Raw genomic sequence first — 21,020 nt, forward strand, 5'->3', positions numbered from 1 at the left:
TAACTTATTGTTGACTGTGTTTCTCACATCCATTACTAATGAAGACAAACAAGTCAAATATATGTTGTAAATATCAAATTCCTTAAGAAAATTTGCCTAATATGCGTCCGCTACATACGTCAGAAAGTACGTGGGATAGCTTGTTTCAGAACTGACCTTTCAAAATTCGATTAGACTTAGGAGGATATAAGTAATGGTAGGAACACTAACATAAATATTCCCCCCCTTCACTGTCAAATTAAAGTGTGTAGTTTCCTCTTCAAATGAAACAGTATTTCACCTTGCACCTATCCATAATGCAGACTATAGTCCGGCACCCATACATATATTTGCTACGAAATCCACAAGCAAAGATATACATACCTGGAATATCAGCTTACAACATAATATTCATGACATTACTCTGTAAAATATGTAAGGAATAAACTGTGCCAACCTACAGAGACTTTAAGAGTATCTGTGTGCCTGAACTTGCAGTGGAGGCACAACAGATAATTTGGGATACCAAATTTTGCATACCAATCCTGGACGTGGAAGACCAACTCCATGGATTTATTACCCAACTAACTGTATTACGCGATAAATATGCTCCTCCAAAGACTGGAAACTGTACCTTGGCTAACAGAAGAGCGAAAAAAGTTCATGAATCTTGAAGACGCTTACAAGCGACTTCCTACCATTGAAAATAAAAGTGGTTACAACCAGAAAGCTAACAGAGTCAATCATATGAGAGAAACAAAGACATGGCAATACATTAACCTAAACATAAAGACCAGATGCTCTATGGGAAAACTTCTGTGATCTAGCAAAGAGTAGGCAAAGTAGAAGCTGCAGCTGATCCCATTGTCCTTCAAGGAATTAAACCATTACTTAACTTTGGAAATAACCTTCAACAAACTGTAAACAAAACATAGACTTATTGATTACTTTGTGGAAGTGAATGATAGTAGTAGCGAAAAATTCTTTCTTGGCCTGACAATGCTGTCAAAATATCCTTTAGCTCAGCATTTACTGCACAGCATGACATTGCGGTTCAGATGATCAAGTTTATTGTTGGCCCACTACTGCTCCCTAGACATTGAATCTCTTACCTAGCAGAAACACTCGTTCCCATCAGAATGCAAGCACTAAAGACCCGATTGCTAAGAATAGTAGCTGGGTACATTGTCTGACTGGAGAGTGAACGAGGACATCAGAAAAAAGCTGAGAGTGAGAAACGTGAATGACCAGGTTAAAGAATACAGAAACAACTAGAAGGAATATGTCAGAAGAATGGAAGATGACAGATTACAAAACTTTATGATAATTATTACCAAGTGAACAGAAGATACTTAGGAATACTGAGGAAAATCAACAATTTCAACCTACAAGGCATAACAGACAAATGGCTAATATATGCAGAGAGAAGAAGAGATATCATATTAAAAATATTACGATTTTTTAAGTAATTGTGATGTAAATAAGTTTTATAATTACATAAAAACTCCGGTCTTATGTAAGAGGACTCCTGATGGCATTAATCTGTTCAGGTTAAATGAATAAATAAGAAATTAAACTTAGTATACTGGTTGGCCCTGGATGAATGGTCAATATTCAGGGACATGACAGGAACTATCGTTTGAAGCAAAATACTTCATGTGGACATATGCACTATTCTGAATGGTATTGGAGGCAGAACATATTTAATTTACATTGTTACTTATTTTCTTTATTGTTCAGTACATTGTAATTGTTTACAACATACCATAGTAGTGTAGTCCACAGCTCGTGATCTCACGGTAGTGCTCTCGCTTCCCGAGCACGGGATCCCGGCTTCGATTTCCAGCAGGGTCAGGGATTTGTACCTGCCCCGACATGACTGGGTGGTGTTGTCATCCCATCCATCCCCATTATGGTCGGAGGAAGGCAACGGCAAACCATTTCCATTAGAAGCTTGCCTAGTGTGGTGGTGTGGGTCTGGCGTATCGTTCCTTTACGTTCTGTCAAGAAGCATGGGTCTTCATTTCCATAGTGGTCTAGATGAAGTTGAGACAAATAATTTGATGTAGGGCACATGGCATATCAAATCGGGAAACTACTGCAACTGGCTTACCTACACCTCAATTCTTTCGCTCTCTTCATGCAACTTCTGAGCCTTTGAGAAAAAATGAATTGGACTTTTCTAAAGGAAATTTAATGTAGTTTAATTTTATACTGCAACAAGTTTTGCTAGAGGCTGCAGATTTCGTTTTGCTCAAGAAAAACATACAAAAGTAACTTTAAATATATTGCATTTCAGAAACTATTTCGAATAGGGCATATGTCCATATTTAGGTTTTTGCTTCAAATGATCGTTCCTCTGAATATTGACCATTTCTCCTGAAACAACCTTTATACTTGGACTATCATGTATGTTAAAATAATTGTGTGTTGTGCATACCATTATATTTAGTATCCCACCTATCCAAAGTAATTAAAACCTTCATAAAGGCTACCAACACACCAACAACAGCAACTATAAGTGCAACAGTCATAGAAGAAGACATAACAGAACACCTAACAAGAACTCCCGCACAACAAGAAAACAAGAGCAACAACACTAGAAGAGGACGCCTAGAACAAATCAAATAAGGATACAAAGAATAAATAGCTGAACTCGGATGGAGAGGTGCTAAGTTAAGAAAGCGAGTTGCAAGCTGCATCATTATGCCAAGAGCACAGAGAATGGAGTGACGTCTCAAGTCGCCATGTGGTCTGCTGCTCCAAGCGATCTTGACCGTGAGAGCTAGTTGCCTCGGCGGGGTGCAGCGAGCTAGCTTGCAATCTGATCTGTAAGAGTGGTGTGGAGTAGTGACCTAGAGAGCTATTTTGCAGTCTGATTCCTGAGAGTGGTGGGGAGAGCAGTGAGTTAGTGAGACAGCCTAATATATGATTGGTGAGAGTGGTGGGGAGCCTAAGCTGTGTGGAGGGGAGTGATTCCTGGATCACTTTGCGATACCCTCTGACCGCACAGTAGCTGAAGACAACAGCTTTTATGATCACTCGCAACACATTCAGAGTCAGGTGCTAAGTCAAGGACAAGAAGTAACAACTCACTCAAAAGTATTGAACTTCTGAAATTTGAGATATTCTTTGAACTCAAGAGTGGAAACATGATGCTGGAAGTGCTTTCTGCCTTAATGTAATGTCCTGAAGTACTTCTTTCTTTTGTCCCAGTAGCTGTGTGGTCAGTATGGCAGATAGTGAAGCGAAGGTGCCCAGGTTCGATTCCTAGCTGGGTTGAATATTTTGTTTCGACTTTCAGACTGGGTAAAGCGTTTACTTTCATATTGTCATTGTATTACTACTAAGATAGCTGAATGGATACTGCCCACCAGCCAATAAATAGAAAGAAATGGAGCTTTCTTTATTTTCTGTTTTCATGGAGGAGAAAGCTTTATGTAATAGTAAAGTGTGAAAATCCACAGGTGCATGTGGTGTATGCATTTTTTGTAGCTTTGGAAACATTTATTAAGGATGCAGGGTGGGCCACTGTTGCAGCAGCCTATTCTAGAATTTTCATCCCACTCATTACAGCCACCAGAGACACGTTCTGAAATTGGATGAGCTATCATTCATTTTCTTCCTAATCATCCATAATTCACTCTTTAAAAATATCAGGTTCTTTGAATCAGTTCAGATGTTGACTGCCCATCTCCAGTTCTGTGTGCATTCTATACTCACACAGGTACTGTGAATAGTGTGCAAGGGATGTGTGATTAAGTTACAGCCTTGCATGCATGCAAGAACATTTCTGAAAGACATTGCAGAGTTCATCGAAATGATGCAGGCACTGCAATATAGTAATTCATGCCTAAAAATAGGACCACCACTTTAATCATAGGTCTCTCCCTGTGCAAGATTCACAATGTCTATTTGATCACAGGATTTAGACACAGGATGTAGACACATGGAAGTTCGGATCTGTCCAGGGAGCATGCTCAGATAGTGGAAGCACTTAAGACGACCTCTTAGGTAATGCAGTAAATACAGGTTAAAGTCCTGGTCCAGCACAAATTTTCATTGTCGCCAGAACATTGTTTAGCTCGAGTTCCACAATATTCACAAATGATTCTTGAATGTGAAAGTGTTGTGTATCCTCACAGTATATAGCTTGCAAATGCAGATTGTACTGTATTGCCTCTGGGATTCCAGCAGGTTCCACTCTCACTGCTGCATTTGCACTTTCAATTGTAAGAATAAATTCTATAACAGTGTGTTCTTTCTGCTTGAACTTCAGATAAACATTGTAGGTGAAGAGGGTGCAGGGTATTTAGCTAGCATCTTACCAACATCTTAAATCTACAATCTTTCAAAACGGCTAAGTAACCATTTACTGTGATTGCAAAACAGGGATACATTGCTCAAAAGGTCAGTTTTGTTAGCCCAGCATAGCACACATTAACCAAAATTCGACTAATTACAAATACTTAAAAATACAGGCAGACAACTATGAGGCATCAAGATCAGTATTCAGCTTATTACCCAAACCAGTTGCAACAGAAAACTGTAATGGTACACACTACACATCCACTTCAAAAATTATTACATGCCTATCCGATTTTGCTCCGTGTCAGCAATCTATTTTAAAGATGAACTAATTTTTTGTTGTATAAGTTTGGAATCACACTGAACTCTGTGACTGTGGAATGTAATTTTATGTTTTATTATGTTAACAACAACCAGTCTCACAGTTTTAAATTGCATAACTAGTTTTGGAGTTGATAATTGCTCATCTTCAGATACTTGGAACACACTTCTTTATATATCTGTGTCACAGCTCATGCCAATAAAAATCCCACTGCATGACAATTGTGAGTAAATGTTAGTGAAAGTGATAAGGAAAAAATGGCTGTAAAAACCAATATATTATTGATTTGCATTATTGTGTACACAAATGGTGTAGTACAATACTTAGTGCCTTTTAAATCGCTAAAAACAGTTAGCAGAAAATGAGTGTTTAGCTACAAAACTACTTTTGGAATATAAAGAAACAAGAGTAAGTGATTGCAATAATAATATTATTACATGAATGTATTTCGGATTCTTTCCTGTGAATGCTGATAGTATGACAACTATGATTTCTTCTTCTTCTTCTTTTTTTCCAAACACACATTCACCAAGAAAAGAAAGTAGAATAAACTGTTATACAGAAACCACAAAAGATTCCACCTTTTATAGTTCCATACTTCTCTTAGCCTTTGTACCATGGTGACAGTCTTTGATGTTGACTAGATTATGCTTTCTTTCATTCACATCTTTATCCATTTCCTTTACATCACTTTTTGGCTGAAGTAATATTTGGTCCACTTTTAAGTTTGACCTTCCATCATCTAAATTTTCGAGTATGTGAACCAATTGTGGTGGATGCCTTGAGTAGCACTAACTGGCTACAGTTCAAAAGATCATCTGCACACAGTGACAATGGAAACCCCACTCCATACTTAAACACCCATATGTTAGTGAACCTGATGTGATGGGGTCATTAATGTACCATTTCGTTCAAGTCCCCTGACAATACAGGGACCACAACTGTGATGCCTGTGCTGCCAGCTTCCAATGCACGCCAATGAATAGTGACCTGTCTTCTTGGGACACTAGGACGCATGCCAGTGGCTGTCATGCCAGATGACATTTACTGCAGCTGTGTGACACCTGTTGGGAGAGCCCTTGGTTGGATGGAGATACTTTCAGTGATGAAACCATTCTTTCATTTATGGAACATATAGAAGATAAATTTGGAGTAGCTTACTCATTTCAAAAAACACACAGTGGATCACAATTGATTAAAGCCTCCTCTGCTGCACAATCTAGAGGTCTTCAGACATGAATTACTGGGTGACTACTGCTGCAAATGAAATTTTGAAGATGGTTCTAAGAGTTAGCTTTTACAGACATTTAACATTCCAAACAGCCAACACGCTAAGAACTAATCTGAAAAGGTGAGATGTACACACAGTCCAATGCATCCAAAAAGGTCCCAAGGATAATCGAACAGATGCATGCTCCTCAGTCTTGGTCCTAAGAATAATCAAACAGGTACATGTGCTTCAATCTTGGTTTCTATAGGAATTTTTTTCATTCTCCGGGAAAAAATTAGTCATGATGTACAGGAATGAAGCGAAACTTTATCCCACCGCCCACAAAGTGTTTCTGACTCTTATGCTTTAGCTGTACGTCATCCCACTGCACGACAGACTCAAAATGCGAAAGCTGCGGTTGATCACTCCGTGAAGATCATCCTTGCGAGCAAACCCCTTTGTGTACCAGTTGTATGCATCATCCTCCTCCATATTCACCAATTTACCCAGTATGCAAAAAGAAAGGAAAAAAACTTTATAAATCACCTGATTCCCTGTCATTTACTGAGGTGAGAAAGAAATACGAACGTCTACATCCTGTCGAGATACCAAATTATGCAAAAATGACAGCTATCACCCCCTCCCACTTAGTTTTCTCCAAATGGATCTACAACTGCCCCACCCCCCTCCCTCTCATGGCTCCCTCTTTTTACTTATCTCCATAAAAACCCACAGATCAGAGGACTATAGTCGAATTCTTTTATCTTGGCGGCTCGCGCATGGCCGCCCAGACGCGGGAGACTGCTGCGTTGCCAGTTGCAAACGACGCACACGCCAAAAGAAGCAGCGCTATAGTATAGTATAGTTCGCAAACTTACGTTTAGGGAGGAGCGCACAGTTTATGAAGTAAAGCCACCACGGCCGCATTAACCCTTTCGCTGCTACAGAGACGTACTCCCCGCATTCCGCATTGTGCGCGATTTTGTCATCACAGCACTGCTCGCCTGTGCAGACACATGGTGTTCCGACTGCTTTGACACACACATCATTGGATTCACAAAAACTATTTGGCCCAAAAATTTTATTTTTACGCTTCTTCTTGAGTGATACCTGCCCCCCCATAAATGACTTAATTTTGTTTCGACGTTCAATGCAGTTATTGTGCAGCATTAAATGTAGTAAACCATTGCACGAAATTTTGAAGAGTTTGCAGAGGTAAAAGTCCATAGCGTATACTTTCCGTATGGTCGTTTTAGTTGCCACAATGTTCAGAATGAAATGTGGACAATATACCAAAATTTCATATAAAATTTACTGTATAACAATATCTCATTTAATTTAAGTACCAGATAGGTGTCGTATGTAATATTGAGAAATATTCCATCTTTCGCGACTGTAATAAAACTTTTGTTTATACCAGAGTCATTTCGCCTTTTTCTAAAAAGTTCTGATTAAAACAAAATTGGTGAAGTACACAAAACTGAATTGTGGACGTAATAAAACATAGAAACTAAAATATATTGTCAGTGAGGCGCAACGCGCAAAAAATTTGTGTTTGTCACAATGGACAGCAAATACTTGCCAAAACATAGATCAGTCGACGAAAACATTGAATATGATGATGTTGCCAAAGCAGCGAAGCAAAGAATTGCGTCAGACAATCAAGTAACTCGGCAACGTACGAGCCGAAATTCTGCTATAAATAGTACTTTTAACACTGTCGCAAAGAATATATTTCAATATGAATAGTAAAACAGCGACTGCGGAAGAGAAGATATACAAACAAAACAGATAACATGAATATTGTATGTGTGCCTTTTCGAAATATTGGAGGACAAAATTAGAAAAAAACGAAAACTTATTATGATTATAATGAAGAGACAAAGAGATCTAGAAATTTCAAAAAATCACATTCAAACAAATAAAATTCATGAAGTAAGGCACCTCGATATTGTTGTTAAATAAACAAAATATTAAGAACCGAATAAGGTTTGAACACACAACCTTTCACTTTGTAATCAAACACCTTAACCATTACACTAACGCAACTCGTCGTTTGAATAAACTCCTGGAGGACTATACAATGTCATGCAAAATACCGACAAACACTGATGATATGACTATAAATTATTCACGTTTCGTCGAAGTACAATAGGAAATAAACAATTACCGCTGTTCTTTATTTCGAAAAAGCGGTTCGTGAGAATGATACAAACACCTTTCCTTGCTATCTCCTGAATTAGGAGGCTAATTGCTTGTTTGGTTTAATTAATTAATAGCATATGAAGCAATTTTTCCAAGCTTTCTATAAAGGAAAGTCTGCTATCAAGACATTGCTTTTGTTCAATTACTTTATTTATAACCGAACGTTTCTGAAACTGAAGCCACTCGTCCGTGGTCTGCACTGCAGTCAAGCTCTGGCAACATCGTTCTCTGTTCATGGCTGACTTTGTTTTGTGACGTCAGATGCGCAGAACGAACCTAAACTCGGCCGCCGTCGTAAATCACGCACACTTTAGCATCATCCAATGGATCAAGGAGCTGCAGCATGTGGGTCTGAGAGCTGCCCACTCTTCACATGTCTCCACACTCACATCAGATAAACGCTCACAAGAATCTTGGCCACCAAAAGTTACAAAACGAGGAGGAGGAGGAGGATTGGCCAGTCTGGGGCCAGAACTTGGATTGTTTATTTTTTTTTGTTTTTTTTTTTTTTTTTTTTGTTTGCATCAAAGCTCACTATCTACTTCAATGCAGTGACAAAGAATGCTGGGAGCTCTGTCACGTCTTTGGTAACATTTGACTCATGATCCTAGGCTTGGACCAAGCTCTGTAGTCTTCTGGGACAGTAAAGATGAAAAATACCTTCAGGTATCATCCTTCAGGATGATATTTGTAAGTATTTGTTCTTGCTGAACACCTTGTGTCCCACTTCGTGACAGCATTGGCATCCTCTTCTCTTACAGCAACCTTTCAAACACACAAACTACTAGTTAAAGACATCTCCCAATGGTTCAACCCCCACCTTCCCCACCTTGAGGAAGTGCTTCACACTCTTGCTTCATCACATAATGTGGCTCCAGGCGTGATTCATAATGAGATGATTCAACATCTGAATGTTACTCACATCTTCCACCTATTCAGGGTCTTCAGCTGTATTTGACACACAAATGTATCTTCCCTTTGCAATGTTGACGTAGTAACATTGTCCCAGTGCTTAACCCAGACAAAGACCCAAGAATCCTCCACAGCTACTGACAGATTAGCCTCACCAACATACTCTGCAAACTGCTTGAAAGGATAGTAGCCCACCGGTTGCAATGCATTTATGTCGCCTTTTGTACCCTTTTGGTTTCTGGGAGGGACAATCCACAGCCAATCATCTGTTTCGGTTGGAAATGTCAATTAGACAGGCATTTTCTAAATGCCGACACCACCTGACAGTTTTTTGACCTTCATAGTGCATGCAACACACATTTTACTTACCCTCAATCACTGGGCCTCTTCAGCCAACCCATCAATTTTTATTTGACAGTTTTTGTCCCAGCGGTTGTTTTGGGTTAGAACTGATTATCTCTCAGCCGCCTAGATATTCAAGAAAATGTTTTCTTGCAGGTAAGAGTGTTACTCTTCCTCCTTGCCATCGATTGGGTAGTGTTCTCCATTGGACCCCTGGTCATCCCTGCACTGTACATCTACAAATTTTGCATTTGGTGTAGCTCTTATTCTTCAGTCTTGGCTGAACACCAACTCCGAGTTGTCATCCAGAGTGTCTCAGCTTGAATCCTTCTCCACGGTTTCAGTTTCTCACCAGTGAAAACGGAAGTCATGCATTTGTGCATCGTATTGTGGTCCATCCTGATCCCAAACCTATTTGTGTACCCACCACTTGTACATTCTCATAGTCCTGAGTTTTGGGACTCTCCTTTGATAAAAAGCTAACTTGGCTGCTCCATATTCATCACTAAAGACAAACTGCATGTGGAAGCTTAATGTTCTCTGCTTCATTATCGACACCTCTTGCAGTGTGGATCACATTACTTGCTCCATCATCATGGAATAAGACTAGCCACTGGCACCTTCTGTACTAGTCCTTTAGCACGCCTACTTGCCTAAGTGATTTTCTTCCTTCTTCAGTTCTGACTGTACCGACTATTGCTCACTTATGCAATCACCAGCCAACAATTTTCTAATCATTCAACTTACCGGTTTCTTTTACATGAGAGGAACATTGAATCCCTTACACCTGCCCTTGGTTGGGGGATTACCAGTAGGAATGCACCTGTACTGGGACCTCCACTCAACTTCCTTTGAATGTCCTTCCATCCTCCCCATGTTTTCCTGCACACGCCACCTTTATTAGTATCCAGACTGAGAATTAATATTGATTTATTTAAAGGTCCTAAAGTGTCAGTCACTCCCATGACCTTTCGGTGTCTGTTCCTTCCAGTTATTCAGGACTATCAGGATACCATGGTCGTTAATACTATTGGCCCTAAAACCAACGGTTGAGTGAGATATGCTTTTCTATCTCCCGCTGACTAGGAACAACATTAGTTGCCAGGACGTTTGAGTGCTTTTACGACAGATGTGTTAGCCATTATCAGAGCTCTACATTTTGTTGGGCAAATGCCCCTAGGCTGCATTTTAGTTTCTAGTGACTCAGTGAGCAGGGATCCAGGCCATTGATCTGTATTACTCCTGTCACCCTGTGGTGAGCTGTTTATGACCTCCTCTCGGACCATAGTCATGCTTGCTGTTCAATTGATTTTGTCTGGGTCCCAAGTCATCCCAGAGAATGAATTAGCTGACCATTTGGCTAGAGAAGTGATTACTCAGTGAATGTTGGCTTTGGTGATTCCTAGTGCAGATTTGCAAGTGCATATAAGATATCTCATCCTTCAATGAAACAACTACTCATGGGCTACTGTCCCCTCCACACCATCTAGGAGACTACTGCAGCACTACACTCCTCCTTCCATTCTGCTTGGAAGGAATCCTGTATTGCTTCTGCATCTGTTATACCAGGTTAACCCATTGTTATATTTTATGTAATAAGCCACCCTCATGTTGTGGTTGTGGAGCATTACACATAGTGGTTCATTCTGGTGGAATGCCCCCTCCTTCTGGCTCTCCAGGGTAAGTGTGATCTTCAGGATTCTTTTCCTCTAGTACATACAGGCGACTCGTGGGCAGTCGAACTGTTGTTGTTGTTTTTAGGGGAAGAGACCAAACTGCGAGGTCATTGGTCTCATCGGATTAGGGAAGGACATGGGAGGAAGTCAGCCGTGCCCTTTCAAAGGAACCATCCCGGCATTTGCCTGGAGCGATTTAGGGAAATCACGGAAAACCTAAATCAGGATGGCCGGACGCGGGATTGAACAGTCATCCTCCCAAATGTGAGTCCAGTGTACTAACCACTGCGCCACCTCGCTTGGTCGTCGAACTGTTTCTTGATTATTTTTTGTGAAAGTGATTTCTGTTCTCAGATACAATGTAACAAACTATTTTTGGTGTGGGGGTGGGGTTGTGGGGTTGGGCATCTCCTGCCGCATGCTAGGCCTGAGGCATCCTTGAAATACCACCTTCTCCAGCTACATCAGTCATCCCTTTTGTAATCTTGTTTTAATTGCTTTTAGAGGCAGTCAGCTCTTTTTGACCACACCCTGTTTTCTGTTATGATAATTGGTGCTCTTCCCCTCTGTAGTGTTTCGCTTATAATGGGTTGGGGAGGTATGTTTCCTATTGCATGGAGAGGCCAGGGGACACTCACCTTGCCCCACCCACCTACTTGACAGATTATTTCTTTCTTCTGTTTTCCAACTGATTTACATTATATTTTTGACCTTCTCACTTTTACTATTATGAGTCTTCCATCTAGAAGCCATTCTCTCTGCCACTGTCCTGTCTTCAGTTGGGTTAGTGAGTGGTGAAAGGCAGCCCCTCATTTGCTCTGCTGTCTGCACTGGAAATTATTTCTCAGCTCTGGCATCAGTCTTGTCTTAAACACCCCAGTTTTTACAGCTCCTGTGTACTCTGATACTCTGTTCAAATTTCAGACCGATGTCACTATCTCAGAATGAATGCTCTCTTGGCTTAAGGACTGATAACATCACTGTTTAGTTCTTTAGCCACCAATCAACCAACTATCCAACAATCCAGTGGTAATTAAAGAGACATTCCTGTGATGATTTATATATGTGCCAATTCAGTTTCTGTCTTCACTGCTTACCTTGCATTAGGTTCTCACTTCTTAAATTTAACTGTGTATTTTGTTCCAGTAAATTAATGTCATTGTGAACCATTGATCATTTCAGTGATTAACTTTCAGATTTATGGACCTGAATGAGCCTTTATTTTGTAAATTGCTTAGTTATTATAAAATATTAAATATACTACTTTTTATGCTCAATCCTTTTTTCACTAAGAAAAATGACCTCACACTTTCTTAGCTAGCTGTTTGAGAGAGAATAAATTAAACATTTTTATGCCCGTGCACTAGTATGTTAACATTATACACTATACTGCAGAGAATAATATATTATATACTTCTTTACTTCAGACTGGCTCAGGGAAGACTTACACTATGGGGACGGGATTTGATGTTGAAGTTGACCCATCACAGGTGGGAATTATACCAAGAGCTATTAATCATTTATTTAATGGCATTGCCTCGAGAGTGGAGAAAGCAAAAGAGATGGGACAGCCACCACCAGAATTTAAAATTATGGCACAGTTCATGGAGCTTTACAATGAAGAAATAATTGACTTGTTTGATCCTGCAAGGGAGCAATTCACAAAGGTGAGACACAATTTCCAGACTCACTGCAGTATTTATTATTAAACTAAAATATATTGAGTATGTACAAGGAAATAATTACATAAAGCCTTACTTGAATTTCTTGTGTTATTTTCTTTAAATTATTGTTTTCAGGGAAAAACTGGTATAAAAATTCATGAAGATGCAGAAGGTGGTATTTATGTTGTTGGTGTAACAATGAAATCTGTCTCCTCAGCAGAAGAGGCTTTACAGTGCCTTAGGTTAGGTGCTTTATCAAGAACCACTGCTAGCACACAGATGAATGCTCAGTCTTCAAGATCACATGCAATATTTACCCTACACATCAAACAGCAAAGGCTCGTGAAAGTAGAGGTAATTGGAAACAAAACTGGTTGCTTCCTCCCACATAGCAGTCTAACTAATGTGGTGATCCATTGTTCTTGTGCACCAGTTATCAAACAAATAGTCACAGGATTTAATTCACCTCCACTGAATGCTTATCTTTCACTGCTACTGCTAGATATATTCATAAAATTTGGATCTATTATTATAAACATCAAAACATTGTATAGACAAATTCTAATAAGTAACTGCTTGCCTTAAAGAGTAATTAAAAAAATAGAGCAAAGCAGTTTTATTTGTGTAAAGGTTAATTATACAACTATATGAAGATAGTCTGAGGTTATATGGATTATTATTCTTTGATACATCTGTAAACTCTAATATTCTGAACTTTAGACAGATGATGATGAAAATCCAACAGACGGTGGAAAAGAGTTCGAGACATTAACAGCCAAATTTCATTTTGTGGATCTGGCTGGTTCAGAACGTCTGAAAAGAACTGGTGCCACTGGAGAAAGAGCTAGAGAAGGGATATCAATCAACTGTGGACTCGTGAGTAATGAATAAATTGTAACATTTTATATATACCGTAGTTATTAAGAGTCCTTGAACACACTGATGTTAGAGAGACAAAACAGTTTATTGAAAAACATTATATTAACTTGCAATATTGAAAAACATTATACAAACTTGCAATATTATATATATATATATATATCGGAACGTGGAATGTCAGATCCCTTAATCGGGCAGGTAGGTTAGAAAATTTAAAAAGGGAAATGGATAGGTTGAAGTTAGATATAGTGGGAATCAGTGAAGTTCGGTGGCAGGAGGAACAAGACTTCTGGTCAGGTGACTACAGGGTTATAAACACAAAATCAAATAGGGGTAATGCAGGAGTAGGTTTAATAATGAATAGGAAAATAGGAATGCGGGAAAGCTACTACAAACAGCATAGTGAATGCATTATTGTGGCCAAGATAGATACGAAGCCCACACCTATTGCAGTAGTACAAGTTTATATGCCAACTAGCTCTGCAGATGACGAAGAAATTGAAGAAATGTATGATGAAATAAAAGAAATTATTCAGATTGTGAAGGGAGACGAAAATTTAATAGTCATGGGTGACTGGAATTCGAGTGTAGGAAAAGGGAGAGAAGGAAACATAGTAGGTGAATATGGATCGGGGGACAGAAATGAAAGAGGAAGCCGCCTGGTAGAATTTTGCACAGAGCACAACATAATCATAACTAACACTTGGTTTAAGAATCATGAAAGAAGGTTGTATACATGGAAGAACCCTGGAGATACTAAAAGGTATCAGATAGATTATATAATGGTAAGACAGAGATTTAGGAACCAGGTTTTAAATTGTAAGACATTTCCAGGGGCAGATGTGGACTCTGACCACAATCTATTGGTTATGAACTGCAGATTAAAACTGAAGAAACTGCAAAAAGGTGGGAATTTAAGGAGTTGGGACCTGGATGAACTGAAACAACCAGAGGTTGTACAGAGTTTCAGGGAGAGCATAAGGGAGCAATCGACAGGAATGGGGGAAATAAATACAGTAGAAGAAGAATGGGTAGCTTTGAGGGATGAAGTAGTGAAGGCAGCAGAGGATCAAGTAGGTAAAAAGACGAGGGCTAGTAGAAATCCTTGGGTAACAGAAGAAATATTGAATTTAATTGATGAAAGGAGAAAATATAAAAATGCAGTAAGTGAAACAGGCAAAAAGGAATACAAACGTCTCAAAAATGAGATCGACAGGAAGTGCAAAATGGCTAAGCAGGGATGGCTAGAGGACAAATGTAAGGATGTAGAGGCCTATCTCACTAGGGGTAAGATAGATACTGCCTACAGGAAAATTAAAGAGACCTTTGGAGATAAGAGAACGACTTGTATGAATATCAAGAGCTCAGATGGAAACCCAGTTCTAAGCAAAGAAGGGAAAGCAGAAAGGTGGAAGGAGTATATAGAGGGTCTATACAAGGGCGATGTACTTGAGGACAATATTATGGAAATGGAAGAGGATGTAGATGAAGATGAAATGGGAGATACGATACTGCGTGAAGAGTTTGACAGGGCATTGAAAGACCTGAGCCGAAACAAGGCCCCCGGAGTAGACAATATTCCATTGGAACTACTGACGGCCGTGGGAGAGCCAGTCCTGACAAAACTCTACCATCTGGTGAGCAAGATGTATGAAACAGGCGAAATACCCTCAGACTTCAAGAAGAATATAATAATTCTAATCCCAAAGAAAGCAGGTGTTGACAAATGTGAAAATTACCGAACTATCAGCTTAATAAGTCACAGCTGCAAAATACTAACACAAATTCTTTACAGACGAATGGAAAAACTAGTAGAAGCCAACCTCGGGGAAGATCAGTTTGGATTCCGTAGAAACACTGGAACACGTGAGGCAATAATGACCTTACGACTTATCTTAGAAGAAAGATTAAGGAAAGGCAAACCTATGTTTCTAGCATTTGTAGACTTAGAGAAAGCTTTTGACAATGTTGACTGGAATACTCTCTTTCAAATTCTAAAGGTGGCAGGGGTAAAATACGCGGAGAGAAAGGCTATTTACAATTTGTACAGAAACCAGATGGCAGTTATAAGAGTCGAGGGGCATGAAAGGGAAGCAGTGGTTGGGAAGGGAGTAAGACAGGGTTGTAGCCTCTCCCCGATGTTGTTCAATCTGTATATTGAGCAAGCAGTAAAGGAAACAAAAGAAAAATTCGGAGTAGGTATTAAAATTCATGGAGAAGAAATAAAAACTTTGAGGTTCGCCGATGACATTGTAATTCTGTCAGAGACAGCAAAGGACTCGGAAGAGCAGTTGAATGGAATGGACAGTGTCTTGAAAGGAGGATATAAGATGAACATCAACAAAAGCAAAACAAGGATAATGGAATGTAGTCTAATTAAGTCGGGTGATGCTGAGGGAATTAGATTAGGAAATGAGGCACTTAAAGTAGTAAAGGAGTTTTGCTATTTGGGGAGCAAAATAACTGATGATGGTCGAAGTAGAGAGGATATAAAATGTAGGCTGGCAATGGCAAGGAAAGCGTTTCTGAAGAAGAGAAATTTGTTAACATCCAGTATTGATTTAAGTGTCAGGAAGTCATTTCTGAAAGTATTCATATGGAGTGTAGCCATGTATGGAAGTGAAACATGGACGATAAATAGTTTGGACAAGAAGAGAATAGAAGCTTTCGAAATGTGGTGCTACAGAAGAATGCTGAAGATTTGATGGGTAGATCACATAACTAATGAGGAAGTATTGAATAGGATTGGGGAGAAGAGAAGTTTGTGGCACAACTTGACCAGAAGATGGGATCGGTTGGTAGGACATGTTCTGAGGCATCAAGGGATCACCAATTTAGTATTGGAGGGCAGCGTGGAGGGTAAAAATCGTAGAGGGAGACCAAGAGATGAATACACTAAGCAGATTCAGAAGGATGTAGGTTGCAGTAGGTACTGGGAGATGAAAAAGCTTGCACAGGATAGAGTAGCATGGAGAGCTGCATCAAACCAGTCTCAGGACTGAAGACCACAACAACAACAACAACTATATATATGTCTGCTTGTTTCTGTATATGTATGGATGGATATGTGTGTGTGTGTGCGCGCGCGCGAGTGTATACCCATCCTTTTTTCCCCCTAAGGTAAGTCTTTCCGCTCCCGGGATTGGAATGACTCCTTACCCTCTCCCTTAAAACCCACATCCTTTCGTCTTTCCCTCTCCTTCCCTCTTTCCTGATGAGGCAACAGTTTGTTGCGAAAGCTTGAATTTTGTGTGTATGTTTGTGTTTGTTTGTGTGTCTGTCGACCTGCCAGCACTTTCATTTGGTAAGTCACATCATCTCTGTTTTTAGATATATTTTTCCTACGTGGAATGTTTGCCTCTATTATAACTTATATATATATATATATATATATATATATATATATATATATATATATATATATATATATATATATAAAAATCTCCATCCATCCTGCAAGGGAGCAATTCACAAAGGTGATAATATACAGGGTGTTACAAAAAGGTACGGCCAAACTTTCAGGAAACATTCCTCATACACAAAGAAAGAAAATATGTTATGTGGACATGTGTCCGGAAATGCTTACTTTCCATGTTAGAGCTCATTTTATTACTTCTCTTCAAATCACATTTATCATGGAATGGAAACACACAGCAACAGAATATACCAGCGTTACTTCAAACACTTTGTTACAGGAAATGTTCAAAATGTCCTCCGTTAGCGAGGATACATGCATCCACCCTCCGTCGCATGGAATCCCTGATGCGCTGATGCAGCCCTGGAGAATGGCGTATTGTATCACAGCCGTCCAAAATACGAGCACAAAGAGTTTCTACATTTGGTACCGGGGTTGCGTAGACAAGAGCTTTCAAATGCCCCCACAAATGAAAGTCAAGAGGGTTGAGGTCAGGAGAGCGTGGAGACCATGGAATTGGTCCGCCTCTTAGAACTCCATCGGTCACTGAATCTGTTGTTGAGAAGTGTACGAACACTTCGACAGAAATGTGCTGGAGCTCCATCGTGCATGAACCCACATATATATAAAAACTGTGGGAAATATCTGGCAGGATGTAGCTATTTAACATAGGTGTTGAGTTGTCGAGAGGTGCGTCTGCATTGTGCTGGGTGAACGGACAGTGCTGAGGTTGCAGTTCAGCAGGTGTGCTGGGGGTGGAGATGGTGTTGAATGAGTTGAGTGGAGGAAGAAAGAAGTAGGAAGCAGGAGATGGGATTGGTGACTGGTGGCTAATGGCTTGGAGGGAGGTACCAAGGGTGCAAGATGGGAGGGAAGGTGGTTTGGGTTGGGTTGGCAGGTGCATGGGCTAGGCATGTGGCACATGGGTACTAGAGCCAGTGATGTTCAACGCACCATGAGGATGCATGGAGGCGTAGGCTGGCATGGCGGAACAGTACAGAGTGAGGGGGAATCTGTTGGGTTGAGGAGTAACAAAGTTCCAGAATTTACTGGCTTCCAGTAAATTACTCACTTTCAGATTGTTCTTGGGACTGAGAGATGCCCGAGACCTGAAGTAGAAAATTACAAAATATTTAGCAAATCATGGAATGTATATTGGAAAGACAGATTAGATCCCGTAGAGGAGGAGGAGGGAGGGAGGGAGGGAGGGGGAGAGTGTTCATTGAGATCAACAAAAATATTCTCTTTATTGAGGTCGAATTTGAGTGTGGCCGTGAAGTTATCTAGACAAGTATGAGGTGCTATCCGAAATATTCAGGACTGGTGCAATCACCTTTTGAAAACCTTACCTTTGGACTAATGGTCACTATCACCCTCGGATAGTTCCTATCCACATGAACGCACTGTCCCAGTGCTTCTGCCACTGGTGAAACATTTTATGGAAGTCCTGTTCTTGAGGGTGTTTATCACCGCCAGCGATGCTTCTTGAATCCTCTCTAGAGTGTCGAACTGATGGACTTTCAACTTGAGTTTCAGTGTTGGGAATAGCACAAAGTCGCAAGGTGCCAAATCTGGCGAGTACGGTGGGTGGGGTACAACCGACATGTTGTTTTTTGCCAAAAAGGTCCTGGTGAGCAAGGACGTGTGACAGGGCGTGTTGTCGTGATGCAGCAGCAAGTTCCCTTGATGCCAAAGTTTGGGCTGTCATCGCTGTACGTTTTCATGGATCCGTTGCAAAGTCTCACAGTAGTACGCGGAATTCACTGTTTGGTTGGGTGGGATGAGTTCTTTGTGCACGATTGCCTTGGTATCAAAGAAAACTCAGTAGTATGGAAGTACCCAGATCATGCAATATTAGTTGGAGGTGGCTTAAACCTACAGAGTATAGAATCAGACACCTATGGGTTCATTGCAACAGGTATGAGCAAGCAGTCTTGTGAAGTACTTTTGAACAAATTTTTTGGAAACTATCGTGAGCAGCTAGTTAGAGAGACTGCACACAATGAGTATATCCTAACCTTGACACTGCAAACAGACTTGATGTTATGAGTGATGTCAGTATGGAGACAGGGATTTGTGATCACAATGTCATCATAGTGACAATGGCTACTAAAGATAATAAATCAGTCAGGAAGGCTGGGAGAGTATTTTTGCTAGAGAGAGCAGGTAAGCAGTTGTTAGCATCCCATTTAGACAATGCATGGACATCATTTAGTCCCAGTATGATGGATGTTGACAAATTATGGGTGAAGTTTAAACAGAGTGTAAAACGCACTCTGGAGAGGTACCGGTATGTGCTGAGTGACAGATTAAGGACAGAAAAGAACCACCATGGTTTAATAACAAAATTCTGAAAGTTCTGAGGAAGCAAAGACTGTTACACTCCAGATTCAAAAGAGAATACACAAAAGATGATTAGTAGAGATTCATGGACTTGTAAAAAGAGTGATGTGTGAAGTGTGAATCTTACAATTGCTACCACTGTGATACTGTAGCAAAAGATCTTGCTGAGGATCTGAGAAAATTTTGGTCCTATATAAAATTGCTAAGCAGGTTGCAGGCTTCTATCCAGTCACTTGTTGACCAGTCTGGTGTAGCAATAGAAGATTGCAAAAAGAAAGCTAAACATTTAATGCAGAAGGATCGTACAAACATACCGTCATTTGATCATCTTACAGACTCCCGTGTGGAGGACATAGTAATAGGCAACTGAAAGAGTTGTAAAAAATAAAGTCTCCAGGTCTGGATGGAATCCCAGTTCTGTTTTACAAAGAGTACTCCACTGCACTGTCCCGTTACTTAGCTTGCATTTATCATAAATATCTCACCCAGCACAAAGCCCCAAGCAATGGCGAAAAGTGCAAGTGACTCCTGTATATAAGAAGGGTAAAAGAACTGACCTTCAAATTGCAGACCAATATCCTTAACATCAGTTTACTGCAGATTTCTTGAATGCGAATTTCCTTGAGATGGAAAAGTTTCTGTCCACAAATGGTTTCAGAAAGCACTGCTCCTGCGAAACTCAACTTCCCCTTATCTCAAATGATATCCTGCAAACCATGGATAAAGGGAAATGTGCGGATTCCAAATTTCTAGTTTGACACAGTCCTCCACTGTAAACTGTTAATGAAGGTACGAGCATGTGGAATAGGTTCCCAGATATTCAAATGGCCGGAAGACTTTTTAAGTAATAGAATCCAGAACATTGTCCTCAACAGCAAGTGTTCATCAGTTACAAGGGTATCATCAGAGTGTCTCAGGAAAGTGTGGTAGGAGCACTTTTATTTTATACATACATAAATGATCTGATGGACAGGGTGATCTGCAGTCTGTGGCTATTTGTTGATAGTGCTGTGATGTATGGGAAGCTGTTGTAGTTAAGTGACTGTAGGATGATACAAGATGTCTTGAACAACATTTCTAGATGGTGTGATGAATGGAAGCTAGCTGTAAAAGTAGAAAAACGTCAGTTCATGCAGATTACTAGGAGAAACAAGCTCATAATGTTTGAATACAGCATTAGTAGTGTGCTACTTGACACAATCATGGCAATTAAATGTGTAGACAAAACATTGCAAAGCGATATGGAGTGGAACAAGTGTGTGAGGATTGTAGTGGGGAAGGCAGATGGTAGACGTTGGTTTGTTGGAAGGTGAGCTGCTAGTTTTGTTACCAGTAGCTTCAGTCAGCATGCAAGTGTTATGGAGATGCTTCAAGAGCCTAATTGGGAATCCATGTAGAGAAAGCGATATCCTTTTCAAGGAATGCTATTGAGAAAATTTAGAGAACCAGTATTTAAAGCTGACTCCTGGAAGAGTCTACTGCTGCCGTCCTACATTATTTTGTATAAGGACCATAAAGATTAGATGAGAGAAATTGGGAGTTGAACATAGACACTTAAATTGTTGTATTTCCATCACACTATTTGCAAGTGGAACAGGGAAATAAATGATTTGTAGTGGTACAGGGTACCCTGTGCCAAGCACTATATCCTATCTTGCAGAGTTTGGATGTAGATATAGGATGGAATTTGGGGTCAGGAGAACTATGGAAGCGAAGAATGTGTTGCAAGAATATCTTGGATTTAAGTAGCTCTTAAAAGCTGTTG

The 21,020-nt window shown here is 40.0% G+C and overlaps 1 protein-coding gene across 4 annotated transcripts in view; it reads left to right on the forward strand.

Moving 5' to 3' along the window:
* LOC126481571 (kinesin-like protein KIF21A) overlaps positions 1-21,020 on the forward strand; it is a 500,490-nt gene that overhangs the window by 314,562 nt on the left and 164,908 nt on the right. For all 4 annotated transcript variants that reach the window (XM_050105427.1, XM_050105430.1, XM_050105428.1 and 1 more), the window contains exons 3-5: positions 12,382-12,621; positions 12,754-12,972; positions 13,339-13,494. In XM_050105427.1, the coding sequence (XP_049961384.1) occupies positions 12,382-12,621; positions 12,754-12,972; positions 13,339-13,494 (615 nt within the window). The remainder of the gene's footprint in view (positions 1-12,381; positions 12,622-12,753; positions 12,973-13,338; positions 13,495-21,020) is intronic.

This window comes from Schistocerca serialis, chromosome 5 (genome assembly GCF_023864345.2).
Source record: "Schistocerca serialis cubense isolate TAMUIC-IGC-003099 chromosome 5, iqSchSeri2.2, whole genome shotgun sequence".
In the NCBI taxonomy this organism is placed as follows: Eukaryota; Metazoa; Arthropoda; class Insecta; order Orthoptera; family Acrididae; genus Schistocerca; species Schistocerca serialis.